The following is a 22,262-nucleotide window of genomic DNA, read 5'->3' as shown; positions in this document are numbered from 1 at the left end:
AATAAATGGCAACAAGATTGAGCAGACAGGGGCCTTTTAAGTAGCTTCTGTCTTTCAGGTAAATGGTGCTTGTAAGGCACCTGCAGACTACATTGCTCAAACAACAGAGATATCTGCTTCTGCAATACTATTTTATTTTTGCACCAGCGGAGGGACATTACATTTCAACTGTTTTACAACTGTTTGGGGCTGAATCTTATAGTCAGCTTCTTTATGATGCACAGCTGGGTCCTTATTCTCCTTTTGCTCCCTTTGAAATAGTCCAATCAAGATTTCTGAGGACCAGTCTCTACGTACCTTGCTAAATCTCAAATGCAGCTCTGTGGGTAGAGGTGAGATAGCTGAAGGTGGAAACCATAGTTAGTTATTTTTAATTTTTGGCTGGTGCTAATTTTTCCACCAATAGGCTTATATCTTTTAATAAAGAAGAAAGCTAAACTCAGAGGGTGTGGCATTTCTGTGTATTGCCTTATCCTTCTAAGATATGATGCAGCTTGATTGCCCTTAGGCAGCATATCACAGAGATCTGGGCACAGCCTCAAACAATATTCTGATCGATAGGCAGTTGCTACCTTTTTAACCAGTGAATTATTTACTTTCGGTCAATACAAAAATCACAGAGCTTTCACTTTTGCCTGCTATCATTAGTCCAGGAAGGGACTTGAATATCAAAATGTTGCACACTGCTGAGTCCCTCTTGCTTGCAGTGAGAACAGCTAAACAAACTGGAGCTTTGATTTGTGGTTGATTTTTTTGTGCTGTTTGTCAGTAGTCAGCTTCCCGTTTCTGGTTCGTTTGCTCCCCAAAAAGGAAATAAAAGGCCAAGAACAAATCATGGGTTCTTTCTATGGTTTGTCAGAATGGAACAAACCAAAGAAGGGGAGCTGCCTACTGACATAAGGCACAATGAACAAATATAGAATAGATCTTCATGTTGTTATCACTGCTTGCAAGAGTGATTGAGCAGTGTGTACGAGAATACGAATCATTTACAACAAGTCAGTGTTGTAGAACAGTGGTCCCCAACCTTGGGCCTCCAGGTGTTCTTGGACTACAACTCCCAGAAGCCTTCACCACCACCTCTGCTGGCCAGGATTTCTGGGGGTTGAAGTCCAAGAACATCTGGAGGCCCAAGGTTGGGGACCACTGTTGTAGAACAGTGGTTCCCAATCTTGGGTGACTCAGGTGTTCTTGGATTGCAACTCCCAGAAACATCAGGTAGTACAAAGCTAGTGGTGAAGGCTTCAGGGAATTACAGCTCAAGAACACCTGGGCTGCCCAAAGTTGGGAACCACTGCTATAGAACCTTGTCTTCTTTTGTCATGCAAACATACGCTTTGTCCAGAATCCTGCTGCATAGCTATGGCTACATAACGTAAAGTTACATAATTCATTGCATATCTATGACTGAGTAACTTGGAGTTGCACGAGCTATTGTGAAATTTGCATCAAGGCAGAAGGTTTGTCCAAGAAGCTGCTCCATGGGTGCCATTGGATGAATAATGTGTTGTTAGTGTGTGGTCATGTGCACAATCAGTTGCACAATTTCTTGCACAATCAAACATATTGCCTGGTCATAATGCCACAAGAACTTACATATGGATACATTTATGCTGCATCAAGCCCAATAGGATTTCAACCACTGTGTTGTAGTAAGATTTAGAAAACACATTCAGCCAAACCAAATACTTAAGCACACACAAAAATTGCTTTCCTCTCATAAATTTATACCGGAATATAAATTGTGCCACTGAGTTTTCAGTCAGACAGACCCAATGCAATAGATAAATTGTGTCTCTGCTTCATCAAGGTAATTTTCTATCAGGAGATTCATCATTTGTGAGGCTTGTAAGAACATAGTATTAATAGCTTCCAGTGTGTGCTATTACTGCCATCAAGTGTAATTATATTATTATACACAAGTAGCAGTTCACATACTATATTTTCCCAGGTATGACTGTTCTCTTATGGTTTAATCTTCTGTGGGATATTCAAGTGGCTTAATGCTTGAAAAATGAAAATGACTGTACAGATGGAACTATTCAGTATTTTTCATTTGGAAAGTGCAGTCTGGTTGATAGATGGTTATATAGCAGAAATAAGAAAAGCAATTGAAATATACTCTTTAATGCAGTTAGCAACATTTTAAAAAGAAGACATCTCCTTACTTTACATTTGCCTCTGTAAAAAATATCCCATTTTCTAACTAATTAAGAAGATAAAATGTTATTTTCCAAAGAGAAGTTTTATCACTCTTGAATCTGCCTTTAATTACAGGGACTAGTCTCCTACTGAGCTTCCATTAAGATGAAGGTCTCCCCGAAGTAGTAGCAACATGAGACCATGCCATGTTTGCTGAGTGTTCCTGTTGCATAAGCGTGGGCAGTATTTCTTCATGGAAGTTATTGCTTGCCCAGCACCAATGCTCAAGCAGCATGATCCCACATAATTGTACTGATGGAGTATTCTGATCAGTATACAGTCCCTGGAGTCTAATGGAGGCATACAGAGAGAGCACAATTAAATGAACCAAGTTCATTTTATTAAGTATTTTCCTAAGGAATCCTGACTTGCTCAAAAGAGCAGAAATGTTTTTTCCAGCTTATCTGCCTGTACTAGGTCGTCTTAGTGGCTATCCGTAATAGTAACAGCAACATTCCCCAGTGCTCTGTGGTGACTTCCAGAATAACACATTTTCAATAAGCACCAGAAGACATTATTTTGTTTTGTTTGCTGTATTTTGTTTTTGTCGTGCTTGCTGGAACAGATTAACAAGGCTGCCTCTTTAAAAACTGCTGGCCATCTGTTTTAACAAGATGCCCAGACGTGTATTGGCCCTTCAAAGATCTATCTAGTGCAATTCCATTTGGCAAGCTCTCTGCTGGTTTTCCTTTGACCCTGTCTCAAAAGTGAAACACACTTCTTAAAATCTGCATTTTTTTTTCAGCTATCACAACTGAGTTGGGTTGTAATCTGGAAAAATCCACAACACTTTCAGCTCTGTTTTATGCTTATTATGAAACCGTATAGAGTCATCTCCGTTTAAGTCATTTCCTTCATGTTGTGCAATGTAAATATCTGACTGTTTCTGGTATTCCATTTCCTTAAGTGCAGGCATAGTCATAAAATTGGGAAGTGTGTATATCCAATATGTGGGAAAGCAAATGTACTTAAGATGCTGCCCAGCCCATCACTCTACTCAAGCCAGACAGTATTGCCTACAAATGGAAAGTGTGTCCACTTAGCAAGGTGCTTTCAAGGGCAGTTCAGCTTGAATTTTTTGATCCAACAGATGTATTTGGAACAGTCTAGATGAATTGTAGGCTCATTGGTGCAGTTTCAGGGGGAAAGTTAGTGTGTTTGGGTTATCTCAGCAATAATGAGCCTCATGCTACAGTGTTTAAACTGCAGTTAAGTCCCTTCTTGCAACCCGAGTACAATCCCAACAGGTCCAGGTAGCCAGCTCAAGGGAGACTCAACCTTCCATCCTTTGGAGGTTGATAAAATGAGTATCCAGCTCCAAGCACTATAGGTTGAAACAACAACAACTTGATTAGATATCTTGACAAGAAATTTTCAACCCCCGTAGGGTTCCTCATCTCCACTTGAAAGTGAGACAAAGAACACTATTTTTTTCTTAAGCTCTCCATAAGTTGCTTAAATTATTTGCACAAAACTAGTGTCCTTTCCCTTTGAGAATTAAAACACACACACACAGAGCACACATAGTTAAAAGTGAGACAAGCACCACCTATTGATCTTTTTGAACTGCCACAACCTATGCAGCCATTGCCAATTTACTGAAGTTGTGTTGTTTATTTGGAAGGTTTTGTTGCATTAAAGCATTCTGTTGTGCTGTTTTGCTTACTTTGGGCAACCCAACCCACTTTTTGTTTTCCTTTCTCTCTCAAGAGGCAATGGCAATAATTTTGTGGTTCCTCATGCACAGAATTGTTGTTCCCACCCATGAAAACAATACAGTACAAGTATGGATTAACTTCTCTAGTTTTAACTACTTTAATGAAACAGGCCACTTCCAGATTATGGCTTGTCTCAATAAATCAAAATGTTTAGACATTCAGAACCATCTGACACTACTGAGTGTTGACTCAAAGCAATTGTTTCCATGTTATTTCCAATTCACAAGGGAGCAAAAAGAGGGAAGGTGCCAGAGCAGCCACCTTCCATTATTGTGTGCTGGAAAATGTAGAAACCACTATGGCAGCCTTGGATCCCAGTTTAGGAGAAAGGTGGGTATAAATTGAATGAACAAATGTATGAATAATCAAGATGAACAAGAATTTCTGAGGATTTTTTTTTCATAATGAGAAAATGCGCATGTTGGGAAATAGGAATGACTCTGGTAACAAGGAACGTACTAGCTATAGAAACTGGGAATCTGTCACTCTTCTAACAAGCCACAATCTATATGCTACCCATAAATCTTGGCTCTAAAAACCGCATTTTAAAAAGAGAGGCAGATCAGAGATCTGGATGTATTTGGTGGTTAGTGACATCCTGATTACTGTAGCTATTGTAGGAGGAGCTGACTGGGACCAATTGGGCAAGAAATAAACTCCTAGCAATTCTGAGAGAGATTTTAAAAGAAGCACACTATGTAGAGAATAGATTATGGTTTAGCACGCTATAGAGTTCTTTCTTCCAAGACAAACTCCTACCTAGACTAGCATAGTTGGATAAGAAGCCACCATATGCCCCCACCCTTAGCAAATAATTGCAGTCCTACTTCTGTTACAAAATAAGAGGTATGAAAATGCTGGAGAGCTCCATGGTGTAGGTATCTGACTGCAGAGCCAGAGGTTGGGAGTTTGATTCTTCACTGTGCCTCCTTGACAGGGGTTGGACTCAATGATCCATAGGGTCCCTTCAAGCTCTACAGTTTTAAGATGATGATGAAACACATATAGTTTCTCCTTATGGAGTCCCAGCTCCATAGAGCTATTAATATATTAGTTATCAACAAAAAGTCAATGAAAATAGTTTCCTGAATTCAGTTTCTTGATGCTGCTGTAACACCAGCTCAAAGCTTCTGGAAAAGCCAGCTCCAGCTTTCTCTGTCCATGGAACCAAGTTTTAGAGTGCAACAGGGGCTGCAGAAGGAAGGGGAGTTTGCCTCCTTCCAAGTCATGTTACTCAATTATAGCAAAAACAACAAAGGATCTTCAGACACCTCAAAGATTGAGCATTTCTCAGCCAATGAACTGTAGTGCTTATCAGAAGAAAGGACTACACTCCATTAAATCTTATGCTTCATGGTGCAGTGGTTAAACTGCAGTACTGCAGCCAAAACTCTGCTCAAAAACAGAGTTCAGTCCCAGGTAGCCGACTTGAGGTTCACTCAGTCTTCCATCCTTCTGAAATTGGATAATTGAGTACCCAGCTTGCTGGGGGTGGAGATGGCCAATGTGTAACCTGCATAATTAAAATTGTAAACTGCCCAGAGAGTGCTATGAATGCTATGGGGCCATATATAAGCAGCATGCTTTGCTTTTGCTTTGCTTTAAAAGATAAATATTGACAGTCTTTTAAGGTACACAGGACTCTTGTGTTGTTCTTGCTTCTGTTGTATTCTACGCTTCCATCAGTGGAAGTACAGTACCATATCTTGCCCAGTGTATTTTCTTTCACTCTTGCATCTTGGATCATCCATACAGTAATACTCAAATAAAAATGGACAACTGCCGGTTCACATGCTTGAATCTGGTGTTATTTCAGGATGGGTACTACGAAAGCTTTATCATTTATAGACATATATGTGAAAGAATACTGGTTGATTTAATCAGAGTAAGTCTGTTATTATTTTTTTTAAAAAACCTGAATTTATTAGCTGCTTATTAGACATCGCAGTACAACCAGATGTACTGGATTATTTTAAACATTTAGTATGATGTTTTTTCTATGATGTGGACCCATTAAAATAGCTGTAGTGGCTTCTCTGTGGATTAGTAAAAAAATATTTTGGAAATTCTTGCATTCAGTGCAACCATCTATTTTAAGTAAAGAAAAAAAAGACTGTTAAACTACTAGTAGAAGTGTGAATATTGTGATTGGCCTCTGTGCCTAAACCTGTGGACAGGTATAATGCAGAGTGCAAATGAATTGCTACTGTATGAGCTTAAAACTGCAGATGTGAAAGCTAAAATAATATTTAACTATTCAGGGTATAATGAATTCTTGCTTGGCGGCTGGCACTCAGAGTCTATTTGAAAGGTACTGTTGGCCTGAAATGCAAGTGATTTGGCAAAGGTCTTGCCTAATATACGTTCTCAGAGCCTGTCTGCGCAATGATGCTGGCAGCTTTAGTGTGATTTCTATTCCAGGAGACAAGGTTCTGTCCAAGGCAGCGTATGAGTGACCAAATATTTTCCAGTGGAATCTGGGCACTGTAAAATTTCCGGAACTGAGCTGAAAGATTGCGGAGCTTTCTAAACCTCCCCCCCCCCAATCCCTTGCATACCAGTGTGATGGTGAAATATTTCCAGCTAGAGTACACTGTGCTGAAAGGCAATAAATTGAACACTCTGTTTCCCGTTGTAGTATTTTATTGGTGTTTTAAATCGCAGTGTTGTGTTACTGCTAATCAGTGATAGTTTTTTTTGGGGGGGGGGCAAATTATACCACTGTGACAAGATTGTAAAACCCTTAAAGCTTTTCATTTAATCTGGTGATAAACCTCAACAACAGCAGTGTAGCTAATGGCATCTGATCACTTCCCAACACACTAGCAATCCTCAGGCCAATCCAGACGTAAATGGGAGATTTTCTATAAGAAATCAATTAAGAAATTGATGATTTTTGCCAGTTTGCTTATCTTCTCACAAGTGTTTTCAAATCTGTTTTACAAATGTAGAGTTTCCCCTTTCTGACAAGCTGCTTAAATATTGAAGAGACTCCATTTCCATCTCCAGTAAAAATTGAAGCAGGCATGTCATTAGGAGGCTTGGCAATTTGGGATAAATTAGAGCCAGCAGTTACTGTCAAGTTGCTCTCACTGTGTGGAATTCAAATGGGGGTTCTATAAACTATCACCTTCTCTGGCTCTCTGTCTTTGGTACCGTTGTGTAATATGTAGCATACAGAAATGCTACAGTTGTGTTGTAATTCAGCTTTAATGATGCAACACTTGGTTCCAGTCAATTGTTAGAAGGACATGGTTGTGTTAGTTTAGTTCTTCAGACATTGTATGTTCTGTAGCAATTATAGCCCAGCTTTCAATAATGGTTGTTGGCGGGATATCCACAAGTGAAGTCATAGCAATTTTGAAGGGGAAAAAAAGTAATAAAAATGCACCTGCTTTGTGGTGGAAAATGAGACTTTAACATCTTTCCTTTGAAGTTGGGTGAAGTCTGTGGTATTAACGAACAGATACTGGTATTATGATGCAGTCATCCAGTCCCTCAGGCGAACACAGGGATTTGTAATACAAAAAAGCTGCTATTTTCTAGTCACCATGACAATGTGAGTGAAGAATGGAAATAATGAAGTGATGATAAAAACAAGAAGGGTGTGAGCTATAAAGTTAGAAATATATGGAAAAATCACTTGCAGTTTGTATGTTTTAGTTTATAGCTGATCACGCCAAAGAATTTTAATATTTGTTTTTGTCAGTGGTGTACATTGGGCCAATTGACATGTCTGAAGTGTGTTGTAAAGGCACATGATTCATTAAACATTTTTAAATAGGGATGCTTTACATGTGGTTTTCCTGCTTCAGTGGGTGGGCGGATTTGATGATCCTTTGAGTTCCTTCCTGCTCTGCAATTCTATGGTTCTGTCATAGACCAGTCTTCCTGAAGTTAAGTAGATCTATGTGTAGTCAGTGCCTGCATGGGACTGACCAGCTGTGACCTCCCTGTGCCCTCCTTGAGAGGCAACATATAAATAAATGAACATGTAAATAAATAAATAAATAAGAAAGAAACTCAAGACATGCTAGTTGAATGAATGGTATTCCAATAAAGGCTGCATATACGTTAAGGTGTTTTTGTTTCTTTGCCAGTTCCACCAGGTATTTCAAAATAAATTCATGGGTCTTGGCCTATATCTCAACACAGAGATAACTGCGCTTGGATAGCTATGTAATGTCATAAGTATTCTTCTTTACTGCAGTGGCTCCCAACCTTGGGTCCCTAGATGTTCTTGGAGTACAATTCCTAGAAATCCTGACCAGCACAGCTAGTGGTGAAAGCTTCTGGGATTTCTAGTTCAAGAATATCTGGAGACCCAAGTTTGAGAATCACTGCTTTATAGTAATGTTGCAGTTTCAGTGTGTGTCAGTTTATATTTATTTATTTATTGGATTTATATCCCACATCGTCTGGCAACCAGGCCACTCTGGGTGGCTAACAAGAAGATAAACAACACAATATCAAAACACAATAAAAATAAAAGAATACATATATTCAAACAAATACGATAACTAGCGGGATAAATTAAAACAGATGGCCATGAAGATGGTAAAAAGGATGATGAAAGGGTGATAAAAAGGATGGTAAAAGGGAGGCTGAGATCTCAAAAACTTAATGTTCAGGGAAAGCCTGGCGGAAGAGCCAAGTCTTCAGTGCTCGTTTAAACCCATTCAGCAAGGGTGCCAGGCGGATCTCCAGGGGCAGGCTGTTCCACAGACCGGGGGGAGGGGGGGTGACCACCAAGAAGACCTGATTTCATGTTCTTTTCCTCCGGGCCTCTTTCAGGGTCAAGGCCCTCAACCACCCCACCTGTGAAGAATGGGTATCACAAACAGATCTGGCTGAGAGAAGGTATTCTGATAGATACCGAGGTCCTAAACTGTTTAGGGCTTTGAACGTTATCATCATAATCTTGAAGTTGATTCAAAAACGAACCAGTAGCCAGTGAAGGGTGGCCAGAATGGTGGAGATGTGCTGGATTTTCTTCACTCTAGTTATTAATCTGGCCGCTGAATTCTGGACCAGTTGAAGTCTCCGCATCAACCTGAAGAGTAGCCCCCACACAGAGAGCACTGCAGTAGTCTGTTCTTGAGATTACGAGGGCATGAATCAGTGTCATGAGCATCCTCACACATAGATAGAGATGCATCTGGGCAATCTGAAGATGGAAATGGGCTGTCAGACTACAGATGCCACCTGGGTCTCCATGGTGAGATCCGGATCCAGGCAGATGCCCAAGCTGCAAACCTCACCCTTCGTGGAAAGAGTCACTCCCCCAAATGAGAGGGAGGTTCCCAACCCACTGATGCCAGCGCAGCCCACATGCAAGATTTCTGTCTTGTCTGGATTCAACCTCAGTCCATTTGTCCTCATCCACTCCAGAACAGCCCCCAAGCAGCATTCAGGGGATGGGACAGCATCCACTGCAGTTGGAAAAAAGGAGAGGTAGAGCTTTCCTTTTTTTTCTGTCAGAGCCCTACAAATCCGGATGACCTCACCCAGCGGCCTCATATAGATATTAAATAGCATTTCTAGCATATTTAGCATATTTAGTACTATTAAAATCACTAGTTGCTTTCTTTTTCACCTGAAAAAATCTTTATGAGAAACTCAGCAAGTTCAAATGCATGAACTCAGTATTATTTTTTTAACCCAAGACATTTTAGTTGTTGGGGCCAGTCTGCTTTCCTTCCATTTGAAACTCTTGTGTTTCAAATTGCTCTTCTTAAGAGTTTCATATTTGCAGAAGCTTCCTAAGTCTATTTTATTAGTTAGGGCTGTGAATTGTCTAGAAGATAATATATGACAAGGAGGGATAGCACTATTCCAGAGCTAACAAGCATTATGCTTACAATGCAATCAACCTGAACTGTGCTACAGTTACATTGCAAATTAAGAAATTATTTTCACCTTTTATATTTAAAATATACAAATGTATATTTAATACATTGGTGTTATGCTTGCAAGCCAATTCGAAGCAAAGAAGCAGACAGACAAGTAACAGTGTTTCTGTGGTAGTTCACCTTTGGCTTAATGCTTCTACTAGCATTGATAAATTTTAAAAGTAATGCAATGGCATGCTGTTGTTTTAGCATAATGAGTAATATTTTTCTGTTACACTTGAATATTGCTTTTGGAGGAGATCATTTTGTGGGTAGGGATTTTTAGTCTATTTTAAAAATATAATGCCTTAGAAATGAATAACGTGTTACTTTGAAGCATATAAAACTTAACACTTAACAATGTGTTACTTTAAAAAAATAATATTCCACATTTTTCTTAGAAGTCAATAAAACTCAAAGAATCTGAACTCTCTAGACAACCTTGGGTATTTTTCTGAGCAAGCTCGATAGCTCAAGTCCAGGGCTTTGCAAACATAACATTTTATGCCAAGTCTGCCTACAGATTTCTAAATGGAGTAGAACACTTACATCCATCCTTTGGTCTTTATGTTTGCCTTCCTTCTTTTTCTTTCCAGAGTGAGAGGAAATATCACCACTTTGAGAGAAGTCATGTAAAAATAATTTCTTTCAAAGTGCTTTTTATATTATATGCCTAATTTTGGTGAGATCCAAAAGGTTATGTGTACTGAACCAAAAAGTTCCTGATGGCTATTTTGTTAAAGTCTTCTGACTACGTAAAACAAATGTTCTGAAACTTGATGGGTGTTTTATTCAGCAAAAAATTAAATACTTTTTAAAAGAATTTTTGTTGTTGCTGTTGAGAAGCCTGGCTTCCATTGCAATCTCTATCTTCCAGGTTTGTCTTGAATATAGTTAGAATTTAGATAGATTGATATCACCCCTTCTTTTATAAGTAGGGAACAGCTACTCACATATGAATCCCATATTGTAAGGCAATTAGATGTAAGAGTTGACACATTCACAACATCTGATTCAGCATGTGTCAAAGCACCTGGTACACCTCTTTTTTAGTGCCAGACATTTTCTGACAAAGACATCTTGGCCGTGTTCCAAATGTGCATTGATAACTCTCAGTCCATAATTCTGATATGTTTGAGACACGTATAGCTAGATCATATATATGCTTTAATAAGCACGCAGATCATTTATTGATCAAAACTAGGCAAGTTTGGAGTGGATGAATGTGACCATTAAAGAGAGGGCAGGTGAAATCATCCTCTGTACATTTTATGTTAAGTTATCTTGATGTGTAAAATTATCTGGAAACAATTTTTCCTGCTGTGGATGGTTCTTTTGGCTCAGATATAGCTCTCCAGTATGCTTAAAATAATATCCAAACTTTAATAATAATAACTGAAAATTGCATCCTGAAGTAGTGGTTACCTTGATTGTATCATGTTTTATACATTTTGTTAACCAATTTTTGGCAACGTTTTCCCAGTTATAAAAAAGTATTTTTAAAATGTTTTTTTTAAGCCAATACTCATTTTTTTCTTCCAGGCATAACATTTCCATAGTGTACAGTCACATATGTACACAACATAAATTTACATGCACAGCACATAAAAACATACACTTTATTTATTTATTTATTTATTTATTTATTTATTTATTTATTTATTTATTTATTTATTTATTTATTTATTTATTTATTTATTTATTTATTTATTTATTTATTTATTTATTTACTTACTTACTTACTTACTTACTTACTTACTTACTTACTTACTTACTTACTTATTTATTTACTTATTTATTTATTTATTTAATATATACCCTGCCAACTAGACCGAAGTCTACTCTGGGAGGCTAATACGCTTACATAAACAAGTATGTATATACAGAGAGGGAACACTTATTCGGTGTACTGTACTGTATACTGTAAGCTTATGCATCATAAATGTTAGATTTTATAGAATTTTGAGGCTAGGAAAAGAATAGAGAATTTGGGAGTAGAAAAACAGAATAGTAGAATAGAATGTTAAGATTTGTCTAATAATAAAATTTTTCTAAACCATGGATCATAAAATGCAACAGCATTTTAAACAGCGGTGAAAAATATAGTATTAGTGTTATATATTTAGCTCATTTGCTAAATAAGCAGAGCCCAGAAAAAGGGCCCAAAACTTTATTTAGTAAAGTTTACACAAGAAAACCCGTATCATCCCAATTCCCAATAACCATTTCAAAGAAGAAGAAGAAATGGTTTGGGGGAGTTGTTGTTATCATTGTTATCATTGTTATTGCAATTAGGTTGACAACACTTTTCAGGGTTTTTCTAGGTAGAGAACACACAGAAGTGATTTATCATTCTGTAGAGTCTAACCGGGAACAGTCCTAGCACAAAGGGAATGTTTGGCCGGAAATAAGAACTAAGAAGGTGGCTGTGTCCAGAATGGTACAGCATGAACCACATAAACTTTTGTGGCAAATTATCACTCATTAATGAGGTGTTCATTGTCTTCTTTGGACATAAGACAAATATATACTGAATTCGATGGACTGCCTTTAGGTTGCATTTATAACAAGGACATTTTGTTTTCAAATTGCATTCTTTACTACAATGTATGAATGGAAGATAGAAATCATGAATTCTGTCTTCCATATTCATTGATACCTGTATGTAGATCAAATTGAGAAGCAGTGGGGAAAGTAATCCAGTGACAAAGCTGTCTTCACAATTGATTCTGAAGTCTGTGTGAATGGAAACCCATTTTTTCACCCAAAAGTTTCAATGTCCCTTTTTTATGATGATTCCAATTCATTGATTGTAACTGTATTTTTTGGTTTCTAATCTAGTTTTTGCAACCACAATCCTTTATTTCCTATTCATTTCTGTGTCTTTTTGACAGCCCTGGATTGTTGATTTTATATGGGAGACTATTAATTTCTTAAGGAATTGTATTTTCCAGGCTCTCTAACAGTTCTCTCTCCCCCCCCCCCCCCCCCATTTTGTGGTAATCCTCAAACGCTGTAGCCTGGTGTTATGCACAGCTAATTTCTTCCTGCATCCACCTCCCAGCTGGATTTGTTCCCTTCCTAGAAAGGTCACTTGTATGCATTTTAGCATAACCACATTCCAACAGAATTAGTATTGCTGTAGGGTGGGGAAAACCACTTTATATAATGCTTCAATTTTCTTGAACCTTAAAATTACCTTCTGCGTATCCTGTACTTTCATTATATTATAGTAGTACATTTTATCATCTTTTCAGGCAAGTCTGTTATGAAGTCACTTTCTTAGCTAAGAAGACATTTTAATTTTGTCAACACATCTTTTTCTGTTTTTAAACTATAGACCCTACTACGTTCATTTGATATTTGGCACCTAACTGGGCACACTATCCAACAGTGGTACCTTCCATTTCCCCCCTCATATTTTTAATGAGGCTTCCAAGTAGGGTTGTCAGATGAATTGATGTCATCTGATAAAGCAAACGTAGGATTCCATATATATGAATTAACTCAGTCTCTGCTTTAAAGGCTAGTTTTATATAACCCTATTGAGACTACTGTGGCAAAAGGGAAACCTTTGGGTTTCTTTCCGAATTCTGAAAGTTAGTGGCCCCTTTATATTAATAGCAACAATATACTTCTGAGTGCTAGTTACAGGAAAACAAATATTGGGATGAACTTTTCTTTTTCCATGCCTAACTTTTTAACTTCCTGGAAGCATACAGTTATTGTTGGGAACAGGAAAGTGGACTACAAAAATTGTTAGTTCTGGTTTGTGTACACCATCCAGAGGGTTCAACTATACTGGCAGCACAATGTTGCTATTGTGATTGTGATGGTAATTCAGTAGTCAGACCTTATCCTAGACCATTTCTGGTAACCTGGTACTCTGCATATATTTCAGACCACCTTTCCCAACAACCTGATGAGTGTCTAAGGACAGGAGAAATCTGAAACATCAGGAAGGCACCAGGTTGAGGAAGGTTGTTCAAATTCTTACCAGTTAATAATGTGGCAAATCAATTCTGCACAAAGACCATCTGCAGGGGAAGAAGGATTTAATCCATGACGTATAATAGCCTACTGTACTGCAGACATGGTAACTCTGTGGAGTGGACCATGGGCCATGTGTGGCCTCCTGGGGACCCTATTAGATTGCATCTTAGATTGCTCCATTGTCAAAACACATTTGGTTTAAAAATGGACAGGGTGCTTCAAATATTTTGATTGCCCATTTGAATTGTATTTTCAATTCCTTGCATCTTTTATAAGACGCTCTCCCCCTGCAAAGTCTTCTCATCATGTCTGCTTTCAAAAAAGTAGATAATAATAATCTTAGAACTGCAGAGCCGGAAGGGACCCTATGGATCACTGAGTTCGGTTGCTGTCATGGAGGCACAGTAGGTTATCAAACTCTCAGCCTCTGGCTCTGATGCCTAAACCACTGACCTATCCAGCAGTTCATGGGTACTGCTTTTGAGTCCTGGCACTAGAAATGGAGTGTGTGCAATCCCTGGATCCTCCCCAATTAGCCACCCACTATACTGTGGCTAACTGCTCTAGAAAAGAGGACTTACTTAGGAGAAATGGCATATTAGCATTATCTTATGAGACATATTGTTACTATTTATTCTGTAAGTCAGCTGTGGATCTTAGAACTTACATGTTTTTCAGTGTCTGTTATCTCATGACCAATCAACTGACAGTGCCATTAAAATTTTTCAGAATTAATTACGGTAGGAATGAAATAAAGGTTTGATTGGGATGCTGTCACAAAGAAGTTCAGCCATGTATTGTGCACTTTGCAGCTTTCCACGTTGTGATTCATTAGGCACACAAGTAAAACTGTACACTGTGTTTTGGCAATAGGGAACTAGAGGATCCAATTATATCGTACCCTCATTAACGCAAGTGTAGATGCAACTGCATTCAATTTGTTCAGTGTGGTGGTATGCAATAAGAATAGCTATCCACTATTTTTGAGGTTTCTCTGTTCACCTGAATAAAATAAAACTGTATTTCAGGTTTCAACTTTATTATACAGTGTGTATGTTGTTATACATTACTGCATGTGAGCCCAAGGGAGGAGAATTCCTGTGTTAAATCTGAAGCCTGAAATTCCGCTGCCTCAGCTCTTAAGAGGATTTGAGAATATAAAGGACTCCGCCTGGAAGAGAGGTTGTAGAAGGGGAAAACAACTGCTTTATGAGTCTTGGGGGATTAATAAATCTTCCCATATTCTTTGGAATCCTTTGAACAAAAGTTAAAGAGAATCAGTGGAGACAAAGGTCTTCTGGAGCTTGGTTTCCAGGTTCCATTGTCAACAATGAAAATTCATTTGAGCAGATTCCATTTTTATCTGTAGACCCCCAAAATATTTTTGTAAATGTTTGCTTTCGTGTTAGCTGTTAAAGCTAATTACTAATAATGTATTGTATAGTAATTTCTACTCCTTGAATATATCAGTTGTATGGAGTCTTCTTTAAAAGCTCAGGCCACTGGTAATAAAATTTTAGTCAGCCTTATTCTCATGGCTTGTGTGATTAAAAATGAAAAATAATTAAGCATTTAATAGCAATTCATACACAGCACTAAGTTTTACTCCCAGCTACTGAGGATTAAGTCGGGACATGGTGAAGCTGCGGGTTAAACCACAGAAGCCTCTGTGCTGCAGGGTCAGAAGACCAGCAGTCGTAAGATCAAATCCATGTGACGGAGTGAGCTCCCATTGCTTGTCCCAGCTCCTGCCCACCTAGGAGTTCGAAAGCATGTAAATGTGAGTACATAAATAGGTACCACCACGGTGGGAAGGTAAACGGTGTCCCGTGTGTAGTCGTGCTGGCCACGTGACCACGGAAACTGTCTTCAGACAAACGCTGGCTCTATGGCTTGGAAATGGGGATGAGCACCGTGCCCTAGAGTTGGACACGACTGGACTAAATGTCAAGGTGAACCTTTACATTACTGAGGATTAAACATCCAAAAATGACCTTATATAGCTTTTACACATGATCTTTCTTTTATTTGTAAAATCTGCCTACAGCTTGCAAAGCTACCTTCTAATAAATCTGGAGTCATTCATCAACCATGTTCTCTCTGTTACTGAGTGCCTGTGTTTGTTTCTTAGCTACATTTGTATTCCAACTTTCCTCCCATGAGCTCAAAGCTACATATATGGCTCTCCCCCACTGCTACTTTATTATTTCAATAAATTTATATGCTAAAACAAAGGCATTGATAATCTACTCAGTGGGCTAAATGGGGATTTGGACCCAGGTTTTCTGAGTCCTATTCCTCGACCATTACACCATACTGGTACTTTTAAATCCTGAGGCAAAGACCTTGCTATCAGATATCTTTTTCCCAATATGTCCCAGGGATTAAGCCTATGTCATTTCTTTTATTCCTAAACATTGGGCTTTTCATGTGTTTAATGTAGTAGTGTCTCAAGATTAGAAAAGGCTAGGAGTGGTTTACTCCAAATCTGATAGAAAAAGTTGCAAATTTCTTACCAGAATGAAATTATTATAAGCTATTCATATGATAGTTGATATTTAAAGGGTTCTGTATGTTTTATTGACACAGTAGGATGGGTCCAAACTTAAAAATATGTAGAGTAGACACATTGAAATCACTGGTGCTCATTTAATACTAGGTCACATTTAAGGCTACATTCAGCTCAGTGTTAAATATTCATCGTTTTGCTCCTCTTGTGACTACCATGTTGTTTATCCAGTGTTGGAAACTGGAAGAACAAATGTTCACAGTGCACAGTCCTAAAATAAATCCAGATGAAGAGCTATTGATACCCTCATGGGAAATATACTGGAAGGAAAGGGGGCCAAAGTATATTTTAAACAACTGTCAAGGTTACCAAAAGACCAAGAGCTCACCCCTTTGTTTTAGTGAGTCAACAGTTTCCCAAGGCTTGGTCTTTCCCTTCTGAAGCAAGTTGCCAAAAAACAATGATACAGTACAGAAGAATCTGTATTGGAACTAGCTATCATGATTGCAGTTCTGCCTTTTTTTATGTTAAGAGAATTAGGACTAAGCTAGACAAGGGTAAGGTGGACATTGCTTCTTTTCATATGCCACCCAGTTGCATACATGGTTAATCCTATATCAATAAATGAAGCACATAGAAGAGAAGTGCTCAATCCTTCTCCTTCCTGGGTATATATTTCCTTAGTGACTTTTTACAGCCTCTCTTCTCCATTTGCTAATATATTGCAACCAGAAATGGAAGAAAGTGGCTAGAGTAGCAGACTGTGAGGAAGTAAGGTGTGGGGGGAGGGGACTAATTCCCTCTCCTCCTCTCTTTTTTGTTTGCTCCCAGTCAGAGATAAAGACTTGGGGATGTCATGTTTGTTTTCAGGAGGCTGTAAAAATGTGTCGTTCTGACAGGAAAATACTGCCAGCGTGCCTGGGACTCCTAGGGGTTGGCAGCCATTTTGTTTTCCTTCTCAGAATGCAGAAGACAACAGGCCAGGAAGCACTCGAATTGCCTGTGTGTGATTTTCCTTTTTTATGCTATATATCAAGAAGGCTTTACGGTTCATCAGAAAGTGCATTTTTTTCCTCATGTACATTTAAGATCTGTTTTTAAACAAAGATTTGGTAAGACCACTTTTCTCAGAGTTAGACATGCACATATGTGTGAATGAGTCATTGTCAGTGATCCAGCAGTGAGCTTTGAAACACAAGGCTCATAGGAATGAATGCTTGAATTCAGCTCAATCCACTATTTCAAGTTCTTGACTGACTCAGGACAGCTGTTGTGGAATCAGGATCATTCAGCACTTCTATATTGTACATGCACGAGATATGTACATGGTCCCTTTCTAGTGGGCATATCCAGACTGCAGGACTAGTTCATGTTGTGCTGTCTTTGAAAACACTGCACTGAATATTGAGGTTTTGGTGCAAAATTAAATCTAGCAGGGGAAACAAAATGTTTAAAGCCCATACAACCCCCATTTAGTGGGCTAATAGTAATTGTGCCATTTAGCCACTGTCACAGGTATTATTTGCTGTTTTTAAAAAATAAATGTCCTTATTTCTTCACCTTGACTTTGTGATCTCAGCTGAGCATTACTAAGCCAGAATCCTTTTGGGTTTACACAGCATAAGCCAGAAGTTGTGTGATGTGTATAATCAGTCTGATAGTTCATCATACACTTGAACATATCAAGGGTACTTGGTTGTACACCCTTGTGCGTAAGAGGTGACCAGAAAATTGGAAAACCTTTTGTACAGTTTCCCCCCATGTGTGGTTTTTGCAATAAGATTTGCCAGTGTTACCATGATGATATCATCAGAAACATTTAAGTAATTAAATTTGGTTACATTATGATGTCAGGATGTCAACTAAAACTGAGGGAAATAATATCTGCCATTATGCTGGAAATGATTCTTTTCATCGAATTTGGCTGCAGAGGGATGTCACAAAACCATCGTAGAGTGGTGGCAGGAAATACTGTATATTTTCAGTTGCTCCAGTCACAGAAAAGACTAGGGATTCTTTTTGAATTAATTTAATACTAGGTCACATTGAAGGCTACATTCAGCTCAGTGTTAAATATCCATTGTTCTCTTGCTCTTGTGACTATCATGGCCCAGCCTGTTTAGCCTCATTTCTGGTCTCTAAAACTGGGCTTCTGCTTTGTCTATGAACCCTTTAAATATTCACACTTTTGACATCTTAGAAAGATGCTTCTCATACTACCAGTGATCAGGGATGGGGGTTTGAGTTATGGAATTTGAAGTCACACTAATGACTTGGACTCAACTTTTTTTCCCCCCAAATTACTTGGACTCAACTTGCGACTCGGAACATACCCGCCCCTCTGTTTTTTTCTGGGGGGGGGGAACTTGTTTTTAATAGGGACTCAAACTTGGTACTTGGACCCAAAGTCTTGCTAACATCCCTGCAAATGACATGCTACATCAAGGTATGTTTAACTCCCATCTCTAAGTAATTTACAGGCTAAGCAGGTACACTTAGTCTAATGCAAACAACAGAATCACGAGGTTTCATTTTGTTTAAGGTATTTTTTTCCTATTGTGTGTTTTGATTCCAGAATATATGTTGAAGAGAGCTGCGAATAATCAGTAACAAGCCTGCCAAAATGTGGGCCCTTCTGCTCATTGATGAAGAAGAACTTGTGTCTAGTGGAATCAAGCCATCAAGTTAGTTTTGCCAGGAAATAACTGACTAAAAATTAACTAAATAAAACACAATTGGGCATATGGGGAGCTGCATAATCAAAGGATTCAAATAATACTTTCTTAGTCAACGCTAGATTCTGTTCTATATTCAGAAAACGCTTTTAAATACCCTTAGTTTGATCAGGTATCTAGCGTGATATGTATTGTGGTAGCTGTTCCTTGTCAGGGTAGGACCCACTTATCTACAGGATTAGTATCTGGCTGATTTACTTATCTAAAGTCTGAAAATACAGATGTTAAAATATTACACAGAAAAACATGAAATCTATTTTCAAGGTGTAATTGTCATAAGTGGCCACTAGAGGTAACCAAACACTATGCTATATAAAAAAGGTGCTGCCATTTCACTTAATCTCCTGGCAGCGTGAGCCAGCTTCCTCTACATTCCAGAGCATCATCATTGTAAAACTCAAATCTGGATTGGTGGGTGTAGTAGGCAGAGGGGTGGTATAAGCCAAACTGCCACCTGGGAGAGGTTTCTCACCTCCTGCCCTTTCTGCCAGACCCTTCCTCAGCACTCCCAGGCAAACAGTGAAATGAATTCTTAATTGTCTTTGAAGGAGATAACCCATAGAGCCAGTGTGTGTGTCCGAGAGAGAAAGAGAGAAACTAAAACTGATGGTTGTTGTGGGTTTTTCCGGTTCTCTGGCTGTGTTCTGAAGGTTATTCTTCCTGACGTTTGGCCAGTCTCTGTGGCCAGCATCTTCAGAGGACTGGAGTAGAAACTCTGTCCAACCTCTGTTGCTGTTTGTTGGATAGTTGAGTATGTATAGCTGTGGGAACAGCTTTTATATTTTTTCAGGAGATAGGGTGATGTGTTTTTTGTTGTGATAAGGAGGGAGAGATTATCTGTTACTGTGATTGATGGGTGTCATTAGCTGTCTTTTTTGAGCAATGATCCCTGGTCCTTGTGGCTGGGTAGAGTTCATTGACCTTTTACAGGCTGTATTACTAAGACTCTTCGATCTTCCCCATGTTGAGGGACGAGAGAAGATTTCAATTCGGCTCTTACTCATAGAGGCCCCATTGAAATAAAAATTACAGATACAGGGGCATTCCTAAATTCAACAGATTAGCTATAATCTGCACATTTCAGTATCCATGAGAAGCTTGGAACTGATCCCTCGTGGATAAGGAGGTTCTGCTGTATATTCTACTGTGTGCATATTGAAAAAAGATTTTGAACCAATAGAGCAGAGTGCAAATGGTTATCATGTGGCCCATTTTTATTTTCATTCTGAGCTGTAGAAGAATTGTGAAACAATCTTAAATTCCTATTATATCTCCAGTCAATTCAGGCTGTTAGATCTAGCCAATCCCTTATGAATACACAGTGGAAGTAAAGAACAGATTTAAGGAACTAGATTTGGTGGACAGAGTGCCTGAAGAACTTTGGATAGAGGCTCGTAACATTGTCCAGGAGGCAGCAACGAAAACCATCCCAAAGAAAAGGAAATGCAAGAAAGCAAAGTGGCTGTCCAACGAGGCCTTAGAAATAGCAGAGAGGAGAAGGGAAGCAAAATGCAAGGGAGATAGAGAAAGTTACAGAAAATTGAATGCAGACTTCCAAAGAATAGCAAGGAGAGACAAGAGGGCCTTCTTAAATGAACAATGCAAAGAAATAGAGGAAGATAACAGAAAAGGAAAGACCAGAGATCTGTTCAGGAAAATTGGAGATATTAGAGGAACATTTTGCGCAAAGATGAACATGATAAAAGACAAAAATGGGAGGGACCTAACAGAAGCAGAAGACGTCAAGAAGAGGTGGCAAGAATACACAGAGGAATTATATCAGAAAGATTTGGATATCCCGTACAACCCAGACAATGTAGTTGCTGACCTTGAGCCAGACATCCTGGAGAGCGAAGTCAAGTGGGCCTTAGAAAGCCTGGCTAACAACAAGGCCAGTGGAGGTGATGGCATTCCAGTTGAACTATTTAAAATCTTGAAAGATGATGCTGTTAACGTGCTACATTCAATATGCCAGCAAGTTTGGAAAACTCAACAGTGGCCAGAGGATTGGAAAAGATCAGTCTACATCCCAATCCCAAAGAAAGGCAGTGCCAAAGAATGCTCCAACTACCGTAAAATTGCACTCATTTCACACGCTAGCAAGGTTATGCTCAAAATCCTGCAAGGTAGGCTTCAGCAGTATGTGGACCGAGAACTCCCAGAAGTACAAGCTGGATTCCGAAGAGGCAGAGGAACTCGAGACCAAATTGCTAACTTGCGCTGGATTATGGAGAAAGCCAGAGAGTTCCAGAAAAATATCTACTTCTGCTTCATTGACTATGCGAAAGCCTTTGACTGTGTGGACCACAGCAAACTATGGCAAGTTCTTAAAGAAATGGGAGTGCCTGACCACCTTATCCATCTCCTGAGAAACCTATATGTGGGACAGGAAGCAACAGTTACAACTGGTCATGGAACAACTGAGTGGTTCAAAATTGGGAAAGGAGTACGGCAAGGCTGTATATTGTCCCCCAGCTTATTTAACTTATATGCAGAATACATCATGCGGAAGGCTGGACTGGAAGAAACCAAAGCCGGAATTAAGATTGCCGGAAGAAATATCAATAACCTCCGATATGCAGATGATACCACTCTGATGGCAGAAAGTGAGGAGGAATTAAAGAACCTTGTAATGAGAGTGAAAGAGGAAAGTGCAAAAAACGGTCTGAAACTCAACATCAAAAAAACTAAGATCATGGCCACTGGTCCCATCACCTCCTGGGAAATAGAAGGGGAAGATATGGAGGCAGTGTCAAATTTTATCTTCCTGGGCTCCATGATCACTGCAGATGGAGACAGCAGCCCTGAAATTAAAAGGCGCCTTCTTCTTGGGAGGAAAGCGATGACAAATCTTGACAGCATCTTGAAAAGCAGAGACATCACCTTGCCAACAAAAGTCCGAATAGTCAAAGCTATGGTTTTTCCTGTCGTGATGTATGGAAGTGAGAGTTGGACCATAAAGAAAGCAGACCGCCGAAGAATTGATGCCTTTGAATTGTGGTGCTGGAGGAGGCTCTTGAGAATCCCCTGGACTGCAAGGAGAACAAACCTATCAGTTCTAAAGGAAATCAACCCTGAGTGCTCACTGGAAGGACAGATCCTGAAGCTGAGGCTCCAGTACTTTGGCCATCTCATGAGAAGAAAAGAGTCACTGGAAAAAACCTTGATGTTAGGAAGGTGTGATGGCAAGAGGAGAAGGGGACGACCGAGGATG

The 22,262-nt window shown here is 39.1% G+C and overlaps 1 protein-coding gene across 3 annotated transcripts in view; it reads left to right on the top strand.

The window, feature by feature from the left end:
• The window catches only part of AGMO (alkylglycerol monooxygenase), a 153,151-nt gene that overhangs the window by 89,830 nt on the left and 41,059 nt on the right, over positions 1–22,262 (top strand). The window contains exon 13 of one of the 3 annotated variants that reach the window (XM_073003257.2): positions 18,889–18,944. The exons of the other annotated variants lie outside the window; for them this stretch is intronic. Coding sequence (XP_072859358.2) covers positions 18,889–18,900 — 12 coding nt within the window. The 3' untranslated portion in view covers positions 18,901–18,944. Of the gene's footprint in view, positions 1–18,888; positions 18,945–22,262 lie in introns of those variants that run through there. 3 annotated transcript variants of the gene reach the window in all.

Source organism: Pogona vitticeps, chromosome 6 (assembly GCF_051106095.1).
Source record: "Pogona vitticeps strain Pit_001003342236 chromosome 6, PviZW2.1, whole genome shotgun sequence".
Taxonomy (NCBI): Eukaryota; Metazoa; Chordata; class Lepidosauria; order Squamata; family Agamidae; genus Pogona; species Pogona vitticeps.
Note: the sequence above shows the minus strand (reverse complement) of the source record. Positions and strands in the feature narration are given on the sequence as shown.